Below are 26,613 nucleotides of genomic sequence, written 5' to 3'. Positions count from 1 at the left end.
TTCTTCTCATCCTTTTCTTTTCCCCAGACCTCCTTGTGGAAATAGCTTTTTTCCTCCAAGATATATTTTCCTTTGAATTAATGTACTTTCCTGCACTTTGGGGACACCAGCAGATTGCTGGAATCATGCTGGGGGTGTGACCTTTTCGGGCTACAAGGGCTTTTTTGAATCCTTACTTGGTCCCAGAATAGGTAAAAGGCCAAGGAAATGGAGTATCAGATATTCTTTAATGTAGATAAGGGAAACAATCTGGCCTTAGGTGGAGAACATTTCTGCACTACAACTCAGCAATCTATGAGTAGATGAGGCTTAAAAGAACAAAAGGATGTCAGTGGTGGAAGGCATTAACATAGAAGGCCACACACTTGAATATTAACATGAAGGGCCATGAAGAGCCCTTAAAGTTTTGGAGGAAAATTGGCAATCAACCCTACAGACAAAGAGAATCCCTAATTTTCCCCAATTTTTCTTTACCCTTACTCCCCACCCTGGCAATGCAAGAAGTCAGACCCTGGTGAGTAAAGAGTGGTAGAAATAATGATAACTAAGGAGATATTTAGTGAGGAAGAATACAGTTGAACTTTGAGCTATTGATTACACCATCTGGAGTTTTAATGACAAATCTCTAGTTTCTATTTATATCTCCAAAGCTGAAGGCTCTCTTTTACTGTAAGGTTCACTACTTGCCTCAGTGCCTTTGTCAGGATTTGGGGCTACAGGTAATACTGATCCAGGTACACCTAGAAAGGATGAATGGCCTTTGGCCCTTTGGAAAGAACATGGAGACATGGGGTATGGCTCTTCATTCTAATCAGAAAATAAATGAAGACTTAAAATAACTTCGAAGGCTACAGAGATCAAGGATACTTAAAAATTTCTACATAACCCACTATTACCAGGAAGGAAAAACATAAAAGTTTGATGAATCATTTTTGTTTATTATGAAATGTAACTAATTACTGGCTTAAGCAAGATTTTATGCTTTATTCTCAGGGGTTATTGAGTTGAAATTAAGTTCTTGGTGTGAAATGTAAATGTAACTGGAGAAATTTAAACACATTCTCATTTATTCATATGCATAAAAAGATATAATGAAGGCAATTATGCCTCACACAAACCAGGGTTAACACTGAAAATATTTTACAACCCATCAGTCAGAACAGATGCTAGCTAGTACTACTCGTATACCCAAAATAACAGAAGTAAAACAAAAAACTATTCCATAGACCATGACTTTGCTAGGGTTTTTTCTTTTCTATTTTAAAGTTTTGCTAGAATCTGACTTCTTACCATGATGCATATGTATGTACATATATGCCAAAAGGTTGCCTAAATATAGTACTTTTTATTTTTAAGATTTTATTTATTTATTTGACAGAGAGACAGCGAGAGAGGGAACACAAGCAGGGGGAGTAGGAGAGGGAGAAGCTGGCTTCCCGCTGAGCAGGGAGCCTGATGCGGGGCTCGATCCCAGGACCCTGGGATCATGACCTGAGCCGAAGGCAGACGCTTAACGACTGAGTCACCCAGGCACCCCAACATAGTACTTTTTAAAAAAGGGGTAGGTGCGTCTCAATTGACTTGTTCTTCATTTTTTCCACAAATCAATCTCTGATTTACTGGGATTTCTAGGAAGTGCATCACATTATCTTAATTTTTTACTGAATCTTTTAGAATTACCCAAAATAAAATAAAATAGTCATTTTATAGCAGTTGCTAACAACCACTGAAAATTCCATTGATCTGTTTGAAAACTGTTCCAAACCCAGATATTGAAAGAGAAATCATACGGGACTGAGGATTATAGCCAGTAAGAGCTTTCGTCTTGATATTATCAGAAGAACTGTTTACATCAAGCAAGAAATATCTTTCACACTATCCAATAAATATACTGTTTTTGATATCATGAAGTAGGTAAAAGAATTATAATAAATGGTGCTTTCTCTCTAGTAGTTTTTAATGTAGCTGGGTGACTAGTAACTCAAATTACATAAAAAATAATTACATGTGAGGTTGAGTGTAGATGTTAAGCATAATAGTTTATAGAGAAGATAAAGTCTTTGAACGTGAGAAGCATATAACCTAATGCAATATGAGCAATCTAAGGAGAACGCAGACATGATGACCTTGAGAAAACACAGGGCGCCAGGAATCTGTGCCTAAATTTCACATCATAGTATTGTACTCTGTTTGTCTCCTGTGCAGAGATGACCTGTTTAAAAAAAACTACGTGACATATCTTTTCTGCATAATTGAGGTAGGATACAAGTTATGACATAGATAGCACACTGCTTCCTTTTTTTTTTAGAAATTTCCCATGTTTGGGGTGCCTGGGTGGCTCAGTTGGGTAAATGTCTGCCTTCGGCTTGGGTCACCATCCCAGGGTCCTGGGATTGAGTCCTGCATTGGGCTCCCTGCTCAGCGGGGAGCCTGCTTCTCCCCCTCTGCTGCTCCCCCTTGCTTGTGTGCTCACTCTCACTTTCTCTGTGTCAAATAAATAAATAAATAAAATCTTTATAGATCATGTCTGTACCAAAAAAAAGGTACTTCAATGCCAATTAAAGAAAAAAAAAATGGAACAGTTTTCTCCTTGTAGATCTCCATCATGTAAGACTGTATTGAGGGCTACAGGAAGTTTTACCAAAAGTATGTTGATTTCACAGTTTTTAACTCTAGTCCAGACTTTTAAAAATATCTATTCTTTTATATCTGTACCTACTTACTATTTTCCCCAATAGTCCTCTAATGGTAAAAATATATATAATTAATGAGACTATCAAATATAGACCACAAATTTAATTCTATTTTATCTTATCATTTAGTTATGGTAAAAATTGTGGATCTCATCAACAAAATCATATTCTTTTATATTCTGATGAGCTGTCCAGAATTCAATTTGGTTAAAGGAATATTGCAGCATTTTCTAACAATGTCAGCTCTATATTCCTTGATAACTAAATTTTTTTTCTTTAAAAAAGTCAGAGTTTATTTTCAAAATAATGTTCATTTTTTTCATGGTATTCCGGAACTTATGCCTTCTGGTGTGAATGATATTTCAGAGTTTCCTAATTTGAATGTCAATCTTACTAATCTTAAAAATCTGTAAAATAGCTCAACCTTCATTTTTTTTATTATTTTTATTTTTTTGGTTTTATTTTTTTAGTGGTTTTACAAAATATGAGTTTATTGAAGAAGAATAAATGGAAAAAATAATGGTAAAATAAAGCAGACAAAAGAATGAAAAATAATAAAATGTAAATGAGTAGAAATATACTACTTCAAGTCCAACTTAATTGCTATAGTTAAATTTCAAACTTGACTTTGAACTTCTTGGCAGCCAAAATCATAACTGGTACAGAATTAAATAATTAGACAAAAAAATGTATCATCAACTCTTCCATGAAAACAATCATTTTGATAATTTAATTCTTTGGGAAGGTAGCATGTGAAAGGGTTTATTTTGTTTAGTTGTACTCCATCAGACAGGACAGAATGCAGAACAGCAAAACAACTTCCAATATGGGGTAAAAATTGTAGTTACTTCTATCTTTTCATGGATTCATTGTTTTGTTTTGTTTTGTTTTGTTTAAGATTTTATTTATTTGACAGAGAGAGACCCACAGAGAGAGAGGGAACACAAGCGGGGGAGTGGGAGAGGGAGAAGCAGGCTTCCTGCGGAGCAGAGAGCCCGATGCAGGGCTCGATCCCAGGACCCTGAGATCATGACCCGAGCCAAAGGCAGACGCTTAACAACTGAGCCACCCAGGCGCCGTCCATGGATTCATTGTTAATGCTTCATTTATTTCATGTTTTCTGTGGCGTAGGGGAAAAAATGTACTCTGAGCTGCATCTCTGGAATAGCTGCAACTGTCCTATGACTTACAAGTAAATACTCATCACTATTTGTAAATAATTTACAAAGTACCTTCACATACATTTTATATTTTGATCCTTAGAGGAGCCCATTGAAATGGATATTACCTTCACGGTACAGATAAGGGAGCCAAGGCTCACGAAGATGCCCGTCTGCAGAGTGGCTGGGTCCAAAGCTACGCTGTCCCAATGGCTGACACCAGCCACATGTGCTGATTGAGCACTTGGAATGTGGCCGCTGAATTGAAATGTACTACAAAGAGAAAATGCATACCAGCATTCAAACACTTGGTACGCAAAATTGAATATAAAGTATCTCATTAATAATTTTTATTGATTACACTGAAATAATATTTTGAATAGAGTAGATCAAATAAAATATACTACAACAGGGGCGCCTGGGTGGCTCAGTTGGTTAAGCGTCTGCCTTCAGCTTGGGTCGTGATCCCAGGGTCCTGGGCTCGAGCCCCACGTCAGGCTCTCTGCTCAGTGGGGAGCGTGCCTCTCCCTCTCCCTCTGCCTTCTGCTCTGCCTGCTTGCGTTCTCTCTCTGTCAAATAATAGGGTTGCTGGAAAATTTAAATTTATAGATGTGGCTCACATTTCTTTTGGATACTCTTGTCTAAACTAAATCTCAGAGCCCTATTTGACTCTTTCCCAATATCCTTTACCCTTAATATGGGTATCGATAATTTTATTTTGTAAATAAGTGATCTCTTTTGTAAATTGTTCTCAATTGCTGTCTTTGGTAGCTGCAGCCTTCATTATCTGTGGCATAAATCTTACTCTGTGTCCTTCAAGTTAACCCCCTGGTTCGATAAACAACATCTGGGACCTTTGAAAATAACCACAGTAGTCATACTATGTTTTACCATCACAATGTGTTTGAAATCTACAAGTCCCATTTATGCCATAGGTTAGATTAAACCAATTCATCTCTGGCTAGACCACTGCACCTTTATCCTACCTGACTCCTTTTCTCCATAATTACGTCTTTCTTCTTCCTACCACACCTCTTCTCTCACCACGGACCCAGTTCTGCAGGGAGTCTTCATGATTCAGCGGGAGAGTGGAGCAGGGATATGTAAACCGGCTAAGAGGGTCAAGTTAGTCCTTTGTCGCCCGTTTAATGAGAAATTCAACCAGAGAGATGCAACCAAATAGAGAAAATTTTTTTGTCTATTTTTTCTAACTCTGTTTTCTTAAAAACACATGCTGCTATTTAAGTTTGGGGATGTTTAAGTGTTTTTTAAAGTAGTCCAGGCAATACTAATTCCAAGATATGCTTCATAGACAAAGGGTTACTTGGTCAAAGTGAGCCAAGGGGAAGCTACGCATTCTATTTTTCTTTTGAAACGTCATAAAGCACATAAACATAACAAAGGACTTTATGAAGTCCTGCAATTAGGAAAAAACCCCACAGAGTCAATGATATTTTAATGACACTGTATGATGACTGACGGCAGCTACACTTGGGGTGAGCGCAGCATAATAGAGAGATGCTGACTCACTGTGTTGTGCACCTGAAACTAATGTAACATTGTGTGTCAACTCTACTCAGACTTAAAACATTAAAACAAAAAACTGTTTAACCCATATTTTCTCTACTTATTTGACCATGAAATCCTATTTTTCTGCTTAACATCTGTTGACATCCAAAGGTCTATCGCTCTATGGGATGCACTTTGGGAAATGCCACTTTCGGTGAAAGAATTTTCCATCTTCATGATGTCTGCTATTGACCATTTTTAACCGGTGACACTTTTACATGAGCGAAGTTAGAATGCCAGAGGCCTAGAAGCCCTTACTAAATGTTGCTTCCGATTACTTTTGCCCTTGTTCCTGTCACTTCGTTGATTCATTTTTAAAATTGACTTTTTCATGCTTTTGAAAATATTGATAGCTAGAAATAGATCTTAGATTGGCAACAGCCCCAATGTCAGGAACCTTAAAAAGCAATGAATCATAGATTAGAGTTTATGCTTCAAAGAACTACGGAGGATAGAGTACAAATGAAAACTTAATTTTGCTTTCTTCTTTGACAACATGACTTATATAATACAGACTCAGGGTTAGGAAGGAAAAAATATTGCTTATTCTCCTCCCTCCCTCCCTTTTTTAAAAAGCAGAGCTTATGGTGAGCCATTTCCTAGAGTAGCAGGGAACAAATGCAGTAACATTTCTGAACATACCTCAAGCCACTGCTCCAATTAATCTGTGCTAAATCTCAACAGATGCACCTTGGAAGTACACTTAGAGGAAGAGAGTAAAGTAATTTTCAGAAGATCTAGGGTTGTATTTAGAAAAACTAAAGGGAAAGCTAGTGGAATTCATGAGAAAAAAACATTAGTACCAATCAGAGTTCAATAAGGTGGCCTGACAGAATATTTAAAACACAATTTAAATTAATAATTTTAATAAATAAGTACCAAAAATAACCACTTAGAAAATGTAATTGAAAAAAATATGGTATTTACTATAGTAATACAAGTTGCAAAAAACCTAGGAACAAAATTAACAAATTCTGTCCAGAAGATATAGGACGAAAATTACAAAATATAACTGAAGGAGAGAAAAGAAGACCTAAATCAATGGAGAGACCTACCAGGAATCTGAATAGGAAGAATCGAAATTATAAAGATGCCAATTCTCCTCAAATTAGTCCACATTTTGATGCAATTTTAACTTTACATTTTACCAAGGGAAAAAAAAAAACACAACTTCTAGAAGAAGAAAACACAGACAGCAATCTCTCTGACATCAGCAGTAGCAACATTTTCCTAGATATGTCTCTTCAGGAAGGGAAACAAAAGCAAAAATAAACTACTGGCACTACACCAAAATAAAAAACTTCTGCATAGCAGAGGAAACCACCAACAAAACAAAAAGGCAACCAAATAATGGGAGAAGATTTTTGCAAATGATATATCCAATAAGGGGCCAATATCCAAAATATATAAGGAATTTATACAACTCAACAGCAAAAAACCCAAATAATCCAATTAAAAATGGGCAGAGGACCTGAATAAACATTTTTCCAAAGAAGACATACAAATGGCCAACAGACACACAAAAAGATGCTCAACATCACTCATCCTCAGGGAAATGCAAATCAAAACTATAATGAAATATCACCTCACACCTGTCAGAATGGCTATTATAAAAAAGACAAGAAATGACAAATGTGGGTGAGGATGTGGAGAAAAAGGAAGCTCGTGCACTGTTGGTGGGAATGAGAATTGGTGCAGCCACTGTGAAAAACAGTATGGAGTTTCCTCAAAAAATTAAGAATAGATCTCCTATATGATCCAGTAATTCCACTACTGGATATTTACCCAAAGAAAATGAAAACACTAATTTGAAAAGATATACATACCCCTGTGTTTACTGTAACATTATTTACAATAGCCAAGATATGGAGGCAAACCTCAGTGTCCATCGACAGATGAATGGTTAAAAAAGGTGTCGTATATATACACAATGGAATATTACTCAGCCATAAGAAAGAATGAGATCTTATCATTTGCAACAACAAGAATGGACCCAGAGGGTGTTATGCTAAGTAAAATAAGTCAGACAAAGAAAGACAAATACCATATGATTTCACTTATATATGGAATCTAAGAAACAAAACAAACAAACAAAAAGCAGAAACAGACTTGTAAATACAGAGAACAAAGTGGTGGTTGCCAGAAGTTATAACAGTGGGGGGGATGGGCAAAATGGATAAATGGGAGTGAGAGGTACAGGCATTCAGTATGGAATAAATAAGTCACAGGATGAAAAGTGCAGCATAGGGAATTTAGTCAATGGTATTGTAATAGTGTTGTATGGTGACAGATGTGGTGGGCACAGTGTAACAGAGCGATGTTGAATCACTGTGCCGTACTTCTGAAACTAATGTAACATTGTGTGTCAAACATACTTCAATAAAAGAAATGAGAGTTTAGCCAAGAAAATCTTGAAGATGAATAATGAGGTCAAAAGAGAAATGCATTATGGAGACACTACTATGTACCACTTGCTGCAGTCCGTTATTACCTTTGATATCTTCCTTTAAGCCTAGAACCAAGAAAGGGAGGCCCAAAGAGAAGTGCATTGTGGAGACATTACTAAACACCACTTTGCCTTGGTCTGTTACTACCTTACATCTATGCACACAATGTGTGATTCTTCCTTCTTTGCCTGTGTGGCCAGTTTGAAGAGACTGCCTTTAAGCATGTACATTTAGTTTACCTTCATAATCACTTGTGTTAGGAAAATTTCCAGTAGTATTTCATATTGATTGAAATATAAAAGCTAGAAATTATTAAGCATATATTTGTGAGATCTTACTAAGCAAGGAGTCAGCTTAGTTCTGAAAAAAGTAAAGATATTACATATAAGGTATATAAAATTTCCATCCTAATGTATTCCTTATGAAAATAGCTACTATAGAATATAGCTATGAATTTTTTTTTTAAAGATTTATTTATTTATTTGAGAGAGCGAGAATGAGGGAGAGTACATGAGAGGGGGGAGGGTCAGAGGGAGAAGCAGGCTCCTCACTGAGCAGGGAGCCCGATGCGGGACTCGATCCCAGGACTCCAGGATCATGACCTGAGCCGAAAGCAGTTGCTTAACCAACTGAGCCACCCAGGCGCCCTAGCTATGAATTTAAAAAGAAAATTTCTGGGGCTCCTAGCTGGCTCAGTTGGTGACGCGTGTGACTCTTGATCTCAGGGTTATAAGTTTGAGCCCCCTTGGGTTTAGATTACTTAAAAATAAAATCTTTAAAAATGAATGAATGAATGAATGAATGAATAAATAAATAAAAAGAAAATTTCCTAGTACAAAGGCAGCACAATCACATTATAAAGAATGAATTAGGTTGTATCTTTGCTTCATTATTAATATTACCATGAGACCTCAAGAAAGTCACTTTATATTTTTTGCTTCGGTTTCACATTCATGAAATGATCTTATACCTCTCTTATTCTATTAAATGAGACAAGTAACTCAAGTTTTCAAAAATGTTATCTCCTTTAAATGCCAATGATAGTATATCATTAATCTAAATGCAAAGGATAGTATATTATAATCATAATTATAGTAAGCTATATTTAAATATATTATAGTTGACTCCTCACTTACACAACTGTTCCATGCATAGGTGTATATTGGCCTTCCATATTTCAATATGGATTCACTTGTTGAATTTGTCACATTTTTTTTTTAAGATTTTATTTATTTATTTGACAGAGAGAGAGAGACAGCGAGAGAGGGAACACAAGCAGGGAGAGTGGGAGAGGGAGAAGTAGGCTTCCCGCTGAGCAGGGAACCCGATGCGGGGCTCTATCCCAGGACCCTGGGATCATGACCTGAGCCGAAGGCAGACGCTTAACGACTGAGCCACCCAGGTGCCCTGAATTTGTCACATTTCTAACATATGTCAAATAACCATACTGCTTTCAGTAAGTAAATATTTGTAAAGGTTGCTAATGATAAAATAAGAGCAATACATAGCCATGTGCAATTTGTCCTCTTCAGATATAAGTTGAAAGGTATACATAACTTCCATATAGTACGGAAATATTGAGAAAGCTTGGGGGAAGTAATATGATGGTCATTCAATTATTTCTGTTTATTTTTTTTCTTTAAAAAGAAATGATTAGGGTGCCTGGGTGGCTCAGTTGGTTAAGCGACTGCTTTCGGCTCAGGTCATGATCCTGGAGTCCCGGGATTGAGTCCCGCATCAGGCTCCCTGCTCGGCAGGGAGCCTGCTTCTCCCTCTGACCCTCCCCCCCTCTCATGTGCTCTCTCCGTCTCAAATAAATAAATAAAATCTTTAAAAATAAATAAATAAATAAATAAATAAAAAGAAATGATTATATAATGTTTGTCTGTTTCTTTTTTATTATGGAAAGGCTTGTCTCTCTAGGACCATGGAGATACTGTTTCTATGAAAACAGGGTCTATAATTTCACAGCAAGGAGGAGATAATAAGTAAAACGATAGCTTCCAGCACCAGAATTAAAGCCTAAGAGAATGAACCATGCCTACTATGATCTAAAGCCAGGCTGGGACTAAGGACAGAGAAACAAATTGGCAAGAACGATGATGATGGTGGTGGTAGTCATAGTGGTGGGAGGTGGTCAAGGTTATATTACAATCAGAGAAGTTTTCTACATTGTTCTTGATTCAGCATGTTACTACAACTGGAAGAGAAACATTTAGGGAGTCTACCCATTGCTTTAGTTTTTTGGATGGTTTAGAATGGAAGACAGGAAAAGAAGCCAGATTTGGAGAGCTGAAGATAATAGGCAAGGCCATGAATCAGTACCAGCCAAGGAGCCAAAAGTAAGGGAATACATGTTGCCAGGGGTCAATTCAAGATAGCACAGATGTAGGCAAGTTAGATTAACAGATACAAAACAATGGGGCCAAGAACTCTCGAGATTCATATAATTCCTGCCTCAGATGGAACTGTAGTTTGAGCAGTATCAGAGAAAGAGAGAGACAAAGAGACAGAGAGAGGGAATATAAATTTGCTGTCCTGAGAAGCTGGGCTGGTTTTGGAACATAGCTCCAGATTTTATGCCTGTCCTGGAATAAAGAGGAGTGTGCAGCTTGGCTCAGTTCTTTTACTCTTTGGGGGAAAGAAGAGTGAAAGAAAAGAACGTCCACCACTGACTGGCCACAGATCTCTAGAGATTACTGGGCCTGCTCAGGGATGCTTCAGATGTTGGTATTCCTTCAACCTTTACAGTAAGAACTTCTTGCTGTGAGAGCTTTATATGACGAATGATGGTGCACTTTTCTTGTTCTTTCTCCCAGTATTTCTGCTCTTCAAAACCATCTTTCATGAAAAATAGGTTTCTCTATGTTTTGGGGGGATTCAATTTCCAATAATGTGAAGATTCAATTTCCAATATCTCTGTTTTTGTTCCACAACTTAAAAAATTACTGAAACGTCGTTATGTTAAAACAATGATATTTTAGCAAACAACGTATCTTTTAGCTTAACCAAAGTGCCCTTGGGTATGGAAAGGAGATTACAGAATCCTTATGGGAATGATTCTGGAGATAGAAGAAGACCCTTTGCCTCTCCCAACTTTACCCTGTACTTACTGATGCCTAAACCTTTATAGTTTCACCACTGGGGTCTAAGACTTTCCATTTCTGAAGATACAAATACTTGTAGAGGGTAATTAAGTAATTCCAACTATTCTCTATCTTAATAGGAATGAGTTAAGGAATTAGTTCCTAAGAACAGAAAAGGGTGAAAGAGCCTGAAAATACTCAAAGAAGATCAGCAATAGAAAGGAAGGGAGCACAAAGTGGAGACTCCTGGAGGCGATTCACCTGCTTCACAATTCTGAGTAGGACTTGCTCAAAGCATTTATTGTCTTCTCCCTCTCCCCCATCACCCTTCTTTCTATTATTTCCTTCAGCTTCCTCATAAAAGAAATGAAGAGTAGAGATCATAATCCCTTCTTCAAAAAGCAAATACGGGGATTGGAGAGTTAATAAAATGGCTGGCGATCCAGGAAATGTCCATTACTCTCTTGTTGCAACTCCTATTTCATTTGGCTAAAGGAAAAAAAACACTTTCTCCTCAATGAATATGACAGTAAATAAAAAGATATCAAGAATATATTTTAGCCATATGTGCCTTCCTAAGCCCAGAAACTCTCAACTTGCCGCTTAACCTTCCTCCCCACAAAAGGATTTCAGGAAACCTATTATCGACTAGTTCAAAGGCCTGGGCTTAGAACATGTTGTACACCTGAAATTAACATAACACTGGGTGGTAACTATACTGGAATTAAAATTTAAAACTTTTTTTTTTTTTTTAAAGAATATTTTAGCCATGACTAAAAAGTGGAAAAAAGGAATAGTGTTATATTAGTTTCAGGTGTACAACATGTTCTTTTGATGTTACCCATTGTCTCTAGACCATGAGACTCTAAGTCCTAGAATCAGATTCAATTTAAAAAATCAGAAAAGCTACAGGGGTGCCTGGGTGGCTCAGTTGGTTAAGCGACTGCCTTCGGCTCAGGTCATGATCCTGGAGTCCTGGGATCGAGTCCCGCATCGGGCTCCCTGCTCAGCAGGGAATCTACTTCTCCCTCTGACCCTCCCCCCTCTCATGCTCTCTCTATCTCATTCTCTCTCTCAAATAAATAAATAAAATCTTTAAAAAAAAAATCAGAAAAGCTACAGTAGTAAAGATCTTAAGAAAGCAATAATTCGTACTTTTTTCCTTTTGTTTCGTAACATTATAGAAACTCTTGTGACTAAATCCATAGTAAAAAACTTGAATATTACTTCACTTAAATAACCTGATATTCATTAAAACAAACAGGGGAATTCAACATTAGTCTAAGATTATCTACAAAGAACAGCACTGTCCAAACTGTACATGTCTGGAAGAAGCATGGCCTAACCACCAGGAACACGTCATTTTTCTCAAAGACTGCTGAAATCTCAAAGACAATCCAAAACCCTGGTTACAGGGTAAGAAACAAGGGTCTTCCAGTAGCATTCTGGATAAAGTGGAGAAATGATCATGAACACTGGCTGCGAAGAATTTTTCTTTTAACATATGAATATTAATTTTGTTACACTTGTTTTACAAACTTAAATGGTTATGTCATATTAATCAAAACTAAAACAAGAAAACCAAAAGTGACAGCAAGCATTGTTCAGTGAACCCAAAGCAGAGGTGGTAAACAGGACAGCCATCATTTTATAGAGAGCACAATAAATGTGCTCGGTAGCAAACGTATGGACACAGATAAAATGTCAAGGCTATTTTGGTAGAAAACCCCAGTTTCTCACAACAGTGGAGCAAAGCTTCTTGACTAGATAATCTTGATGAGATATCAGTTTAGCTAGAGTAGAGAACTCCTTTTGGAGTTTAGAAAGAACTGAAAATTAAGCATGAGGTAAAAGGCTGGCTGGACTAAGTGACATTTCATCTTTTGAGATTTAAAAATTATCCCATAAAATATTTGGGTGTCTATTTTTACACTTAGTCATTTCCTCTCTCGTATCTTCAATTACTTCCCTTCCTTTATGTTCAAACAAGAAGATTTTTCTTATCTTGGAGGGTAAAATCGTGTTTGGATCCCCACCTGAATCAAGCTTGAATAGGGCTTGGCAAAGTTTGTGTGTAAAGGGCCAGATGGGGAATATATTAGGCTTTGTGGGTCATAAGGTTTTCTCTGGCAACCTCTCAGCTGAGCCACTGCAGCACAAAAGTAACCACAGACAATACATAAACGAACGAACTTGGTTGTGTTCTAATAAAACTTTATCAAATAAAAAATATATTTATATAAAAAAATAGCAGCCTGCTGCACTTGGACTGTGGTCCATGGTTTTCCAGCCCCTGAACTAGAGTTTTTTCTCCTTTGCTTCTCTGGTTGGTACCTCCAACTTCCACCATTTATGTCCTCCTTAAGCCCTGATGATCTGGCCTTCTTCACATCTTAAAAGCTAATATTTAATAAGAATTAAATTAGGCAGCGCACTGAAGATGATTAATAGAGAATGCACTAAATATAATGCATATAAAGCACGTGTCATAGTACCTGGCACATAGGAAGTATGTGAACCACTTGGTCTTCATCACTATAAAATATAAAACAAAAAAGATTTGACCGTAAGTGGGATTAAATTCTAGAACACAATTCAAAAGAGGACCCTATATAGCTTTAGAATTGTCCATAGTGCTGTACGATTTGGAAGGCAGAATCATTATATTTCCTTGACGAAGGAAAAAATTTCAGTTTTCCATGTGGTTAGGAACAAGAAATGGACTTTCAATCATAGAGTAGTATGTATTTATTTATATGGTATGCCATCTTTCCTATTGTTAGTTTCATCTACTATTTTGTTTGCAAAACACAGGTATTTTCATTTGTGTAAAACTATTTTTTTAAAGATTTATTTATTTATTGGAGGGGGGTGCACAAGCTGTGGGAGGGGTAGGAGAGGGAGAGAATCTCAAGCAGACTCCCCACAGAGCGTGGTGCCCTACGTGAGAGGCTTTATCTCATGACCCTGAGATCATGACCTGAGCGGAAACCAAGAATCGCACGCTTAACCAACTGAGCCACCCAGGCGCCCTAAAACTATTCTTATTGTCCTAATTTTGGGTGGAAAACCTTTCCAAATAAGTCAAATGAACACAGATTCTTAAGTTTTTTTTTGTTGTTGTTTTTTTTTAAGAAATCTATTTTAACATAGTGAAGTAGAACTCTATCCAACTGTAATTTCCATTAAGAAAATTTCACAACTGACCGGTTAGATGAAGAAAAAGTCAGTCTGGCTGATAGCAAGTCAGAAACCTTTGGTCATCCGTCTTCCCTTTGACATATATCTCCCTAATTCCAGTATAAAATGACTGCTGGCAGAAGGAGAAAGAAAACAAAAGGGGACAAGCAATTGAGATATTTCAAATGTCAATGGAAGTGGAAGGCATATGCGAAGAAGCTGGGGGCCACTGATTTCTCACCTCTGGCCACTATATTTCCTTTGGAAAGAAGGTTTTGGTTGGAAGACGTTGTAGAAATGTCTCAGTTATGAGCACAGCCCCCTAGGGGTTCTCTGTGGTTTCTGCAATTATTTCTGTGTCTTTACACCTTTCTGTTTCTGCATTACATGCTGCCTTACCATCAACTTCCTCCTCAGAATATGTTCCCCACCTCATCTCAGATTTCATCAGCTCTTGTCCCACTCTCATTTTCTAAGCGATTATGAAGCTTCCAGTAAAAAGCAACAAATCCTCAGATACCAAGAGAAAAACGAAATGAAAAACAAAAACCACTCTTTGGACTAAAAGCTACAGAAATCACATTTTTCTGTTAATGCAGAACTTTATTGCCTACGAGCATACTAGATCCATTTTCCCACTATGACAACATCAAGCACACTTCTAAGTTAAACTAGAACCTATTGTTTCTGTCCCTCATCGCATATATAGTATACAAATTCATAACCCATACAGTTTTTAAATCTCTTTTCCAAAGGTCATTTGGCTTTCAATTGTCTTTAACAGAAAACACACACACACACATACTGACCCCCTTGGGAGATTTGTGGACTGTACTCACAAATGCAGAGATTGCCAAACAAACCGAACACAAAGACAGAAGGGCAGTGTGACATTTTTCTACTATAAATGTGCAACATTTTATACCATTCGACCACCATTTGTTGAAACTCTACTATGTGGGAAGTATTTGGTAAGAGCTGGGATGGACAGAAAGATGAACCAGACTAGGTTAGTTATCTGCTGTGATATATTTTCATGCTACTTGGTACTTTTCCATCAGGGCCAGCTTTGGAATTTTGACTAATTATTACTTTATGTTTTTGTTAAGGCCTGTCTCTCCCACTGGAACATAAATATCCTACAAAGAGGATCTCATTCACTATATGCCAATGGAGTAGAAATTCAATAAATATTTACTGAATAACAATATAATGTTAACATGTTCTAAGGTAGTAAGAGCGTCAATTTAGAAAAAAAATCTTTTAATAAAAAGAAGGATTTTTCCATCTAGAGCAGCATCAGAGAGGAAAGATGGATTCTACCTCACTGTTTTTCATTCCACAAAGTGTGCAATACAAAATAGCTTTTAAAGCCCAAGGGGACAATGAGCCAACATTCCTACATTTTTCTGTAAGTTGGAAAAATGAGCTGACATTACTCCTAGTAGAATTTTACACTGTTTACCTAGGGCTCTATTAAATTTCCAACAAATACCTGCAACTGTCTCTGGAAATTTTCCTAGTAGGTAAAAGTAATGGGACTCACTTGAAAAAAAAATCTAGTAGCTCCATTTACCTATGCAGAGTGTATGGGAATTTCATTTAAAAAAATGGCCTTTACCTTAAAATGCCATTTCTGTTTATACTCTCATGCTCAAAAAGCTTAAAACATTTACTTTTAATGAAATTAAAAGACTTCTTTCCCTTAGTATGTACTTCTTAGCTTACAATTAAACTCTTTATGGTTTTTGTTATTTACATTTACTAGGCCTTTACTGATTACTAGCCTGTACAATGCCTTTGGCTATTCACATCTTAAAATTATGTCCAATTAAATAAAATAAAACCTATTAAAAGTAGCTCCCTGAGAATTTTTATTTTGAAGAGAAAGCTTTTCCCCCCTAATGATATGAAAAGAACTAATTATAAAAACATACTTTTAGCAACAGTGAGGTCACATAGAGTATCAGCTTTGGAGTGGATCCATCTACTATGAAACTTCTGAGCCTCAGTTTTCTGATATGTAAAATGGGAATGAAAATGCAAATATTTAAGTTGTGAAAATTAAAATGAACAAATTCATGCTACTGTTAATGATGTTTTTAATAATGGTAAATTATTTTCTGAATTTTATATTTTAAAAAGCTTATATTCTTAATAACTGGTATGCACTCTGGTCAGTGTAAACTGTGAAGATTAACATTTATGTCTATTTTGCTTTACTCCCAGGAAGCAAATAATAGGATGGACATAAATGATAATTTTTATAAAACATATCTACAATATTTCTTGAATCTCCCCACCTTTCCACCTCCTTCTACTATTATCATTTGTGGTAGGCATAATGGTCCCCAAAGATGTCCATACACTATTTTCTGGTATCTCAAAATATGTTACATCACATGGTAAAAGGTACTTTGCACATGTAATTAAGGTTAAGGACCTTAAAACAGGGATATTATTCTGGATCATCTGAGTTGGCCCAATCTAATTATAGGAGCCATTAAAAGGAAAGAACTTTCTCTAGCTGGAGCGGGGGAAGAAATGCAGGAAAATGGGTACTTGGAGAGATTAGAAGCACAAAAAATATGCAACATGCCATTGTTAGCTTGAAGATGACAGGGGTCGTGTGTCAAAGAAGGGACCTTAGTCCTACAAAGGCAAAGTACTGAAACCTGAATGAACTTGGGAGTCTTCCCTTCAGCCTTCAGATAAAAGCCCCAGCCTTGATGACACTTTGGCTTCTTGTGAGACACAGAGCAGAGAAACCAGCCAAGCCCACCCAAATTTCTGACAGAAAGGCAAATCTGCACTAAGTTGCTAAATTTGTGGTAATTTGTTACGGCAGCAATAGAAAACAATACACCATTGATCAGGCCCTCATCATCTCTGCTCTAAACTGTCTTGCTGAATTCGTCTCTGGACTTTCTTATTGACAACATCTTGATTATCATGACAACACCTCTGATTATCATGACTGTATTCCAAATCCTGCAGGAGATTCCTACTGCCAGTTCTATGGCTCTGACTCCCTGGCCTGACATTAAGTTATTTCTTATCTGGCTCCAACATCCATTGCCAGTCTCACCTCCCACTATGTGTTAAATATTCTCTGCTCTGCTCCTACGTAAACGGCATTTCCACGTCTCGGGTCTACTATCGCCCATGTCTGAAACGTCCATTCCCGTCGTCGGCATCTTCACAGTTTAAACATTACCCATAATTTAAGGCTTAGATCAACTGTTACCTTGTCATCAGGGTTGGAACTGATCATTTCCATGGCTACACTAATGGCAATATAATAATATTAACATCTAAACTATGCTAGTACTTATATTAACAGCAGTAACTGCCATTTATAAAGAACTTATATATGTTGGACACTGTTTGAAGTTCTTTCACGGTGCTTATAACAACCTCATGAGGTAGGAAGATAGAGTCCATTATTTTTACAGCTGAGGAAAGAGAGATTAGGTAACTTGTCCATATAGCAGAGGTAGGATTTGAACTCTAAAACTCTCCAATCTGTTTTCTCTACTCTGCTACATTTCCTTATAGGATATTCTTTGTTTCTCTTGCTTGTCCTCATCATGTTCCACCTTGTTTTATATTTCCTCCAGCCTAAAACTCATTTCTTCTAGTAGATTCTAAGATTCTTCAGTATAAAAGCTGGGAAAGATAAGGGACTATGTTTTGTCAAGTTTTGCCTTCATAGAGCCTACCAAAAGGCCTTCCTTGCAAATAGTGTAGTTGATAAAAAATGTTTACTTTGTGAGATGAATAAATGTATGGTGATGTTTGTACTTTAGGGAAATGATTAAAATACCATAAGAACTCATTAGTAAATTTTTAATAATTTGATTATGAGTGTAATCTCTAGTTTTGGGAAAGGATAATGCAAGATAATTTGCTTTTGTAGATGTAAATGGATAGTTCCTTAACAATCGCTTTCAAGAGTTCTATTTATTCTTTCTACAAATAATAATAACAAAACACTAGAATAGGAGATGTTAAGAAATATTTGACATATATTTATGTGATCATTTATAGCTTTTAAAACCTCATTGTACCAGTTTAACATCCTGAGGAACACAGTTTTAAGTTACCTTGTCTATAACAAAGATGAATTGTGCATTCATTCATTCTAACAAATACTGAGTATTTAGTAGACATCAACTATAACCATAGGTACCAGAGATATTAAAATGCATGAGCTATAGTTCCTCCCCTCAAGGAATTTATAGGCCTAATGAGATTCAGAAAAATACAAGTTAATAATAATAACAATACAACATGTTATTTATACAGAGATAACCCTTAAGAATCTGAAAAACAGGCCTGTATGTTTCTATTATAAAAAGTTTTTTTCAACTCAACAACAACAAAATAACCCAGTTAGGAAATGGACTTTAAAAAGACTTGAATAGACATTTCTTCAAAGAAGATACACAAATGGCCAATAAGCACATGAAAAGTTGCTCAACATCACTAATCATTAGGGAAATGCAAATCTATACTACAATGAAATGCTACCTCACACCCATTAGGATGGTTATTATAAAAACATAAGAAGTGTTGGCAAGGATGTAGAGAAAGCAAACTCTTGTGTACTGCTGGTAGGAATGCCAAATGGTGCAGCTGCTATGGAAAACAGAGTGTCAATTCCTCAAATAATGAAAAATAGAATTACCATATGACCCAGCAGTTCCACTGTGGGTATATGCCCCAAAGAATTGAAAGCAGGATTTTGAAGAGATATTTTTACACCCATGTTCTTCATAGCAGCATTATTCACAATTGCTTAAAGGTGGAAACAACCCAAATATCCATTGACAGATGAATAGATAAACAAAATGTGGTATACCCATACCATGAAATGTTATTCAGCCTTAAAAAGGAAAGAAATTCCGACACATGCTTACAGCATGAATGAATCTTAAGGACATTATGGTAAGTGAAATAACTAAGTCACAAAAGGACAAACACTGTATGATTCCACTTATATCAGGTACCCAGAGTAGTCAAATTCAGAGACAGAAAATAGAACGGTCAGAAGCTGGAGGAAAGGGCAAATGGGGAGTTCGCTCTTTGATGGGTACAGAGTTTGACTTTGCAAGATGAAAAGCCCTCTGGAGATGGATGGATGGTTGCACAATAATGTGAAGGTACTTACTGTCACTGCACTGTACATTTGAAAATGGTTAAAGTAGTAAATTTTATGTTATGTATATTTTGCCACAATTTAAAAAAATAAAGAGTTTTCTTTTTAGAACAAATGATATAAAACTCAATCCAAATCTAAGAAATGTTAAATTAACTTCCATTAGCAGTAAAGCTATCTTTCTTAGCTACTTGCTCACCCCAGCTTGCTACAGAAATACTTTACCACAATTCATAATGTTTAGAATAGTTTTCACTTACACGAAATATTTTGCCTACCTCATTTATTATATTTAAACCACTTGAAGTTGGTACAGATAGTGGCATGACTACCAATACTTTTAATTAGTTATGGCTGATAGTATTATATGTGCTAAAACATTATTTCAAAAATGAGAAATATACCTACATTTAGGATTAGATGCACATTCTTTGTGAGAATCTTTAACATGTTATATCCTGTAGTGTTAATTTGAGATTTCTAATAACATGAAAAGGCAACAGTACTATTTAATATCTCTATTATTCTTCATGATTACAAAGTTCTTTTTTTTTTAAAGATTTTATTTATTTATTTGAGAGAGAGAATGAGATAGAGAGAGCATGAGAGTGGGGAGGGTCAGAGGGAGAAGCAGACCCCCCGCCGAGCAGGGAGCCCGATGTGGGACTCGATCTCAGGACTCCAGGATCATGACCTGAGCCGAAGGCAGTCGCTTAACCAACTGAGCCACCCAGGCGCCCACAAAGTTCTATTAATAGATCTGTGGAGTCAGCACTCAGAACTATAACATACTAGCATCATGGTTTTAAACCTTTTTGAATTAAATATACTAGACCAGTTGTTTTAAATCTTTTAAAATACCATCTCCATTTCAGTAAAAAATTATTTATAAATAATACACATATTCCATAATACTTTTATAGCACATAAAACACAAATATTTTAAAAGATTAAAATGCAACAAATATTTGCAAACCATGATTCCTAATGATAAAGTAAGACTTTATGGTCTCAGGAGAAACATCTGAAGTGATGTGCATTATAAGTTTCAAAACTACTGGTATGCCCACCAAACTTGCTTCTCCTTTCTCCTGAGGACTCCCTGGACTATATTCCCCAACCTCCCGTTTCCCAGCATTAGCTTTGTGACTGAGCTGTAGACAATGGAATTCAAGCACAAGTGACTTAACTATTTCCAATTTTAGCTCTTAAGGAGTTGCCATGTGCTGGCTGAACAGAGAGAGTGATCCAAGTCCCCAGAAGAGGGGAACGCCGTACGAGGAAAACCACCTCCAACCCTGACCGACCACGGGGAAGGCTACTGGCCCACGGGAATAACTGCATTGGACTGACATTTTTGCCCAATAGATAAAGCTCTTTTGCGGTATGCCTTCACGGTTTATAAATCATAGTGGCTGGCATTATGTGGCTAAAAAATAAAGCAACTTGAAGGTCGGCTTCCAGGTTCACTTTTCTCATACTCACTTTGAATGACGTCATAGTTGAAGAAGACACTTCATGAAGACATACCATAGACCATATAAAGTATAAATACAGGGTAAGGGGCTCACTGTTAATAATAGTGGATGTAAATCTACATTTTATTCATCTTCCCAATAACTTAGAGTTTTTCAGTGAGCTTCTTGTCAGATCTTAGAGTGTCACTGCATCTACTTCATCAGTGGCTGATGAAAAGCTGAAGTAGGAATAGAAGTTTCAAGGTCTACCCTGTTTGCACAATTGCAATATTAGTACTACACTCAATCCACAGTTCCACTGCAATTATCTTACTAAGCCACTTGCCCACTTTCTGGTGGTTCACTAAACTAACGTCTCCAAAAGGCACGCAACACTGACCATCTGTATGTAATCCAGACCAACCAAGAACACAAGGAGGAAGTGTGTACTAAATATTAGCAATGCTTACTTCTTCTGTCTTTTAGGTTAAAAAATAAAAATAAGTTCTATCAGTTTCTTTCCATTTCCCCAGAGAACTTAATCATGCGTCCCAAGAAGTACATAAGCTTTTCATTGAAGATCACTATATTTGAAACTATACCAGACATGGAGAAAGACACATAAAATAAGAAAATCAGGCTAGCCAGGAAATAGACAAATAAATAAATGATGACGGTTCTTAAGTGTTACAATTAGAGTAAATGTAAAGTCCTGTGTCAGCTTAGAAATCACTACAAGATGAAAAGAGAGCATAGATTCCTGAGTGACCACAGGCTATCACAGCTGATCTCCACTTTAAGCTCTGAATCCAACGTCTTTCACCTACTCAGTCATTCCCACAAGGATCCCATCTGTCATTAGAGTAACAAAACTCTTTTTTGACTTCATTTCCCCTAAGCTACAGTCCTATTTCTTTTTTTCTTTTCTTTTCTTTTTTTTTTTTTAAGATTTTTATGATGTATTAGAGAGAGAGAGAGCAAGAGAGCACAAACAGGGGGAGCAGCAGAGGGAAAGGGAGAAGCAGGCTCCCCGCTGAGCAGGGAGCCCGACGACAACATGGGACCCTGGGATCATGACCTGAGCCGAAGGCAGACGCTTAACTGACTGAGCCACCCAGACGCCCGGCTACAGTCCTATTTCTAGATTTCCTTTTTTTATCAAGATCCTAGAAAGAGCTGTTTCTGTCTGTACTGTCCAACTCAATAGTCACTAGTCCCATGTGCCTATTTACATTGAAATTACTTAAATGAAAAATGTAAAAAAATTAAAAATCAGTTTCAAATGCTCAATAGCTATGTGTGGCTAGTGCCACCGTATTGTGTGGATAGCACAGATACAGAAAATTGCCCGCATTGCAAGTTGCATTGGACAGTGCTGGTCTAGACTATACTTGAATAAGAGTGAAGTCTCCAGATCCATACTGCCTGGATTCAAATCCCAACTTCTACCCTTACTACTTGGGTAAACTTGGGAAGGTTATTCCCCTCTGCTCACTTTGGTTTTCTCATCTGTAAAATGAGGATAGTAATTAATCCCTGCTTCATAACATTATTGTGAAGTTTAAATGATTTATATGTAAAGTGCTTAGAATAGTGCCAGCACATAAAAGTGCACAATGAGTATTAGATGTTGTTATTTTTATTCTTGATATTATTCTCCCCGACTCTACCTTACCTCCCATTTTCTTTGACTGGCTCCAATAAGGCCTTGTCCACCACTGCAAGGTTTGTCAAGGTTTACCAAATTCCCCATCTTGCCAAATCAAAGGTCAATTCTCAGTCTTCCATCTTACTTGACCTGTCAGAAGCACTTAACATACTGATCATCTTTCTTAAAATATTTCTCTCATCTGGTGACCAAGATACCATATTCCTTCCTTCTCTTCCCTTCTCTTTCTCTCTCTCTTTTTTTAATGGCTGCTCTATTTTTTCTTTCTTTTTTTTTAAGATTCTATTTATTTATTTGACAGAGAGAGCAAGCACAAGCAGGGGGAGCAGGAGAGGGAGAAGCAGGCTCCCCGCCAAGCAGGGAGCCTGACGTGGAGCTCAATCCCAGGACTCTGGGATCATGACCTGAGCTGAGGGCAGATGCTCAACCCACACTGAGCCACCCAGATGCCCCTATGGCTGTTCTTTAAGTCTTCCCTGATGAATTCTCTTCTGATTTCCCAAAGTTGGAGTAGCACAGAGCTCGCTCTAGTTTTCTTCTTGATTTCAAGTTACCTTAAGTAATCTTATCTAGCGCCATGGCTTTCAATACTACCTGCCGATCACTCCCAAATTACATCCTTAGTCTTGACTTACTGGGCTCTGGACTTATATCCAACTAACAATATAACAACTCGCTTACATGTCTAAACAGGCATCTCAAAATCAGCATGTGTAAAATAGAGCTCTTGATTCCCCTGTGAGGCTGAATTGGTTATTGATATCTGACACTTACAATTATTTTAAGTTTTCAAAGCATTTTCTTATAAATTTTAAAATATTATCTTTAAAAAAAGCCTTGTTAGATTTGTCAGATGAACATTCTATGACTCAGATAAGTCGGGTAGGTTTTTAAAGAGGTCATATTTGATTATCTTATGTAAGTCAGAGTAAGCAATGGGATCTGAGTCTCCTTGTTATTTCTATGTGTTTTCTGCTGAGTTATAATGCCTAGCAAGTCATATTTAATCTTTAGGAATGATGACTTGAAAGGCAAGTGTCTGATTCACAGGCAAAGGAGCATACAAAATAGCATGGCGGAAGACAGATAGGACTTACTTGCCATGAGTACTGGTCAACAACATACCCTTATAAATGGTTCCCTTTTGCCAGTTATTGTTTACATATCATTGCTATGATATCTTCCCGAATAATTTCACTATTCTTTAGAAAGATCCCATTTTGCTGAGTACTCTACTCTTTAGAAGGCAGTTAAGCAGTCTTGTCTGAAAATCCATTCTGGTTACAGTGATATTTATTTTTACAATGAAAAATACCATCTTTGTTCTCCATGTGCCCGGCACATAGTAGGTGCTCAATATTTATCAAAAAACCCTGAGCAAGTGGAAATAATTATTTATTTTAACACCACATATTCTCTAACTTATATAAACTTACATGAATGTCTGTTTTAGGTTTAGGTTCTGTATTTTTTAGTTTATAGGCTTTACTTTTAGAACAGTTTTCGTCTTATAGCTGTTTCTAAGTTTTAAGGAAAAAAATGCAGTGAAGTTCTAACTGCTAGAGACATATAAAAAAAGCCCTCAATTTCAAAAGGCCACCATCTATCATATAACATAGCTAATTATGTATAAATATTTGCAATTTTAAAAATCATTGAAATCTGTTCTCTACGTCCATAAATTAAATTTTTATTTGTATATATATATATATATATATATATATTTAAAGATTTTATTTATTTATCTGACAGAGAGACAGCGAGAGAGGGAACACAAGCAGGGAGAGTGGGAGAAGGAGAAGCAGGCTTCCCGCTGAGCAGGGAGCCCGATGCGGGGCTCGATCGCAGGACCCTGGGATCACGACCTGAGCCGAAGGCAGACGCTTAACGACTGAGCCACCCAGGCGCCCCTATTTGTATATTAAAACGTAAAATAACATCTTAAAACACCAAATGAAAAATTCCTTTCAATAGCCACATTGAACATAGTGAGTTACAACCACAATATAAGGAAAACCATCAAATAACTATTTCAATATAATATTATTATATAAGGCTCAGATTCCAGAATTGCTGTTATAATTATATGAAATCAAGATTAGTCGGGTCCAGGAATTAACGTAGCCTCCAATCCTTTTGTGTTGCAGATTTTTGTCCAGATTTCTGTGTATAAGAACCCTAGTAATTCAAACATAAATGAGATCTCACCTATTTGCCTATAATTTATTTGCTGTAAAAGGAACACCATATTATATGCTTTTGTTTGTTAAGTAGAAGACATGTTATTATTTCCAAGATACCAGGGATTTAATGTTTAATTATCAACCACCATTTGGAAAGACATGGCTTTGACTCACAAATTTCTTAATTGCTAACTGTGGCTTTTCTGAGTAGGAGTAGGAGTGCCGTATCTAATTTACTTTTGCAGATGTGAGTTAGAAACTGAATGTTAAAGTTGCAAAGCTTTGAATATCTTCACTATCAGCAGAACGTTCCTCCATCCCCGCTGCTGGAGAATATTGCTGCTTGAAGTTTTCGCAGGAAAATAGAAACCGCAGTAAGAAAATTGATACTCCCGGTAAATGGTGCTTACAAACCGAAAAAGAAGTTAGGTTGTCAGCAATAAAAGAACTATATTATTCACACAAAATATGACGTGTCATCTCCATCAGGGTAACTTGCAGAGGATGAAAACTAATTTGGCCAGTTCCCTCCTGAGGAACCTAAAGGAAGCAAATATGTCACAGATCAGATAACCTTTAGGAAGGATCCACCACTGGCAATCCGGCGCCCACAGCTTGACTCCCCCCCGAGGAGGAAAGACACTGCATGCCCCTCAAGAAGAGGGGCCGACGTTCGCTTCAAAGCAGCTTCATTTGTCACTGCAAAACAAAGTTACTGTTTTATTTTCAGAAAGGTTTACCCAGTTTAAAAGGCCCCTATGTCTCTGGGACATGTCCTCTTCCACTAATGACTGCAATAAAATGAGCAAGAGAAAAGAATACGTATTTGAAGGACAACTCAAATATGAAGTCAAAAGTCACATAAAAATGCCTACCCGTTTGGCTGAGCTGGGAAGCGCTGCGGCTTTTCCGGGAGAGGCCAACAATAGCTACCATTTTGGCCCCAATGCTAAAGCGCCGCTTTTTGCCGCTGGTGCCCAGGGCCCCCACCGCCGTGTCGGACTGGCTGCCGTCTGTCTTGTCCAGCGAGCACATGTCTCCACTGATGCTGGTGCTTTTGGTCAGGTTCTTCCCTGAGATGCCCATTTGTCTGCTTTGCATTTTGGAGGTAAAGACACTGTAGGCCGATGGATCGTTAAAAGGGAGGACAGGAGTGAAAAGGAAAAGACAGAAAATGTATTTTAGATGAAACATCTGGAGTATAGTTAAATGATACCATTTATGGGACCTATTTCTAGGGTTTGAACAGTTTCAAGTATCACGGGCTCGAATGGGCTTTACGATTCAGGGTCAACGTCACGCAACTACTGCAGCTCATGCTCCTGATTTCACTTCCGCTGTCAGAGAAGGTACCAGTTTGCATGGCCACAGAGGGGAAAAAAAATTTCGCAAAAAATCAGACATTACTGATTACTGAAGACAATATACTGTCCTTCAAGGGCAAATATGCTGTAAAACAGCTATACAGCAAAGGAAGACGTTTGCAAAAGCACTCTTCTCTAGTTTGCTTTCCTATTGCCTTCAAAAAGAAATTACAGGAGTGGGAAAATTCTTCAAAAAATAGCAAAACTGACAGCATCCACTGCTAAGAGTGGCCCTTCAACGTAAGTTTCCCTTGTCTCATAAGATTTGTAAGATTTCTCTAATAATGGTTAAATTTTCTAACAGAGATTGATGTTTTCATTAGTTTTGAATTAAAGATAAGTTATTTCACTTAACATAAAAATAAGTTATTTCACTTAACATGAATTAAAAATAAGTTACTTCACTTGACGTTAAAATAAGTTATTCCAACTTAACTCACTTATGAACATATGTTCATAAACATAATTTTATATTTGTTGATGTCTATATTCCAAAAATAAAGAAAAGGAAAATTTCCTTCTTGCATTCATTTGAAAGAAGGAAAACTCATTATCAGTTTTCTAGGCAATATGGTCAGAAAGCAATCAATGTCTCAATGAAGCATGGAGCTGATTAACGATTACTGATTACTGATGACGATTAC

At 37.0% G+C, this 26,613-nt stretch overlaps 1 protein-coding gene across 34 annotated transcripts in view; it reads right to left on the bottom strand.

Moving 5' to 3' along the window:
- RIMS2 (regulating synaptic membrane exocytosis 2) overlaps nucleotides 1-26,613 on the bottom strand; it is a 580,329-nt gene that overhangs the window by 56,235 nt on the left and 497,481 nt on the right. For 12 of the 34 annotated variants that reach the window (XM_035011686.1, XM_035011692.1, XM_035011693.1 and 9 more), the window contains one exon: nucleotides 25,481-25,722. The exons of the other annotated variants lie outside the window; for them this stretch is intronic. In XM_035011686.1, coding sequence (XP_034867577.1) covers nucleotides 25,481-25,722 — 242 coding nt within the window. The remainder of the gene's footprint in view (nucleotides 1-25,480; nucleotides 25,723-26,613) is intronic. 34 annotated transcript variants of the gene reach the window in all.

Source organism: Mirounga leonina, unplaced genomic scaffold (assembly GCF_011800145.1).
Source record: "Mirounga leonina isolate KUSES-001 unplaced genomic scaffold, KU_Mleo_1.0 Mir_165, whole genome shotgun sequence".
NCBI lineage: Eukaryota > Metazoa > Chordata > Mammalia > Carnivora > Phocidae > Mirounga > Mirounga leonina.
The sequence above is the reverse complement of the archived record's forward strand: the minus strand, read 5'-3'. Positions and strand labels throughout refer to the sequence as shown.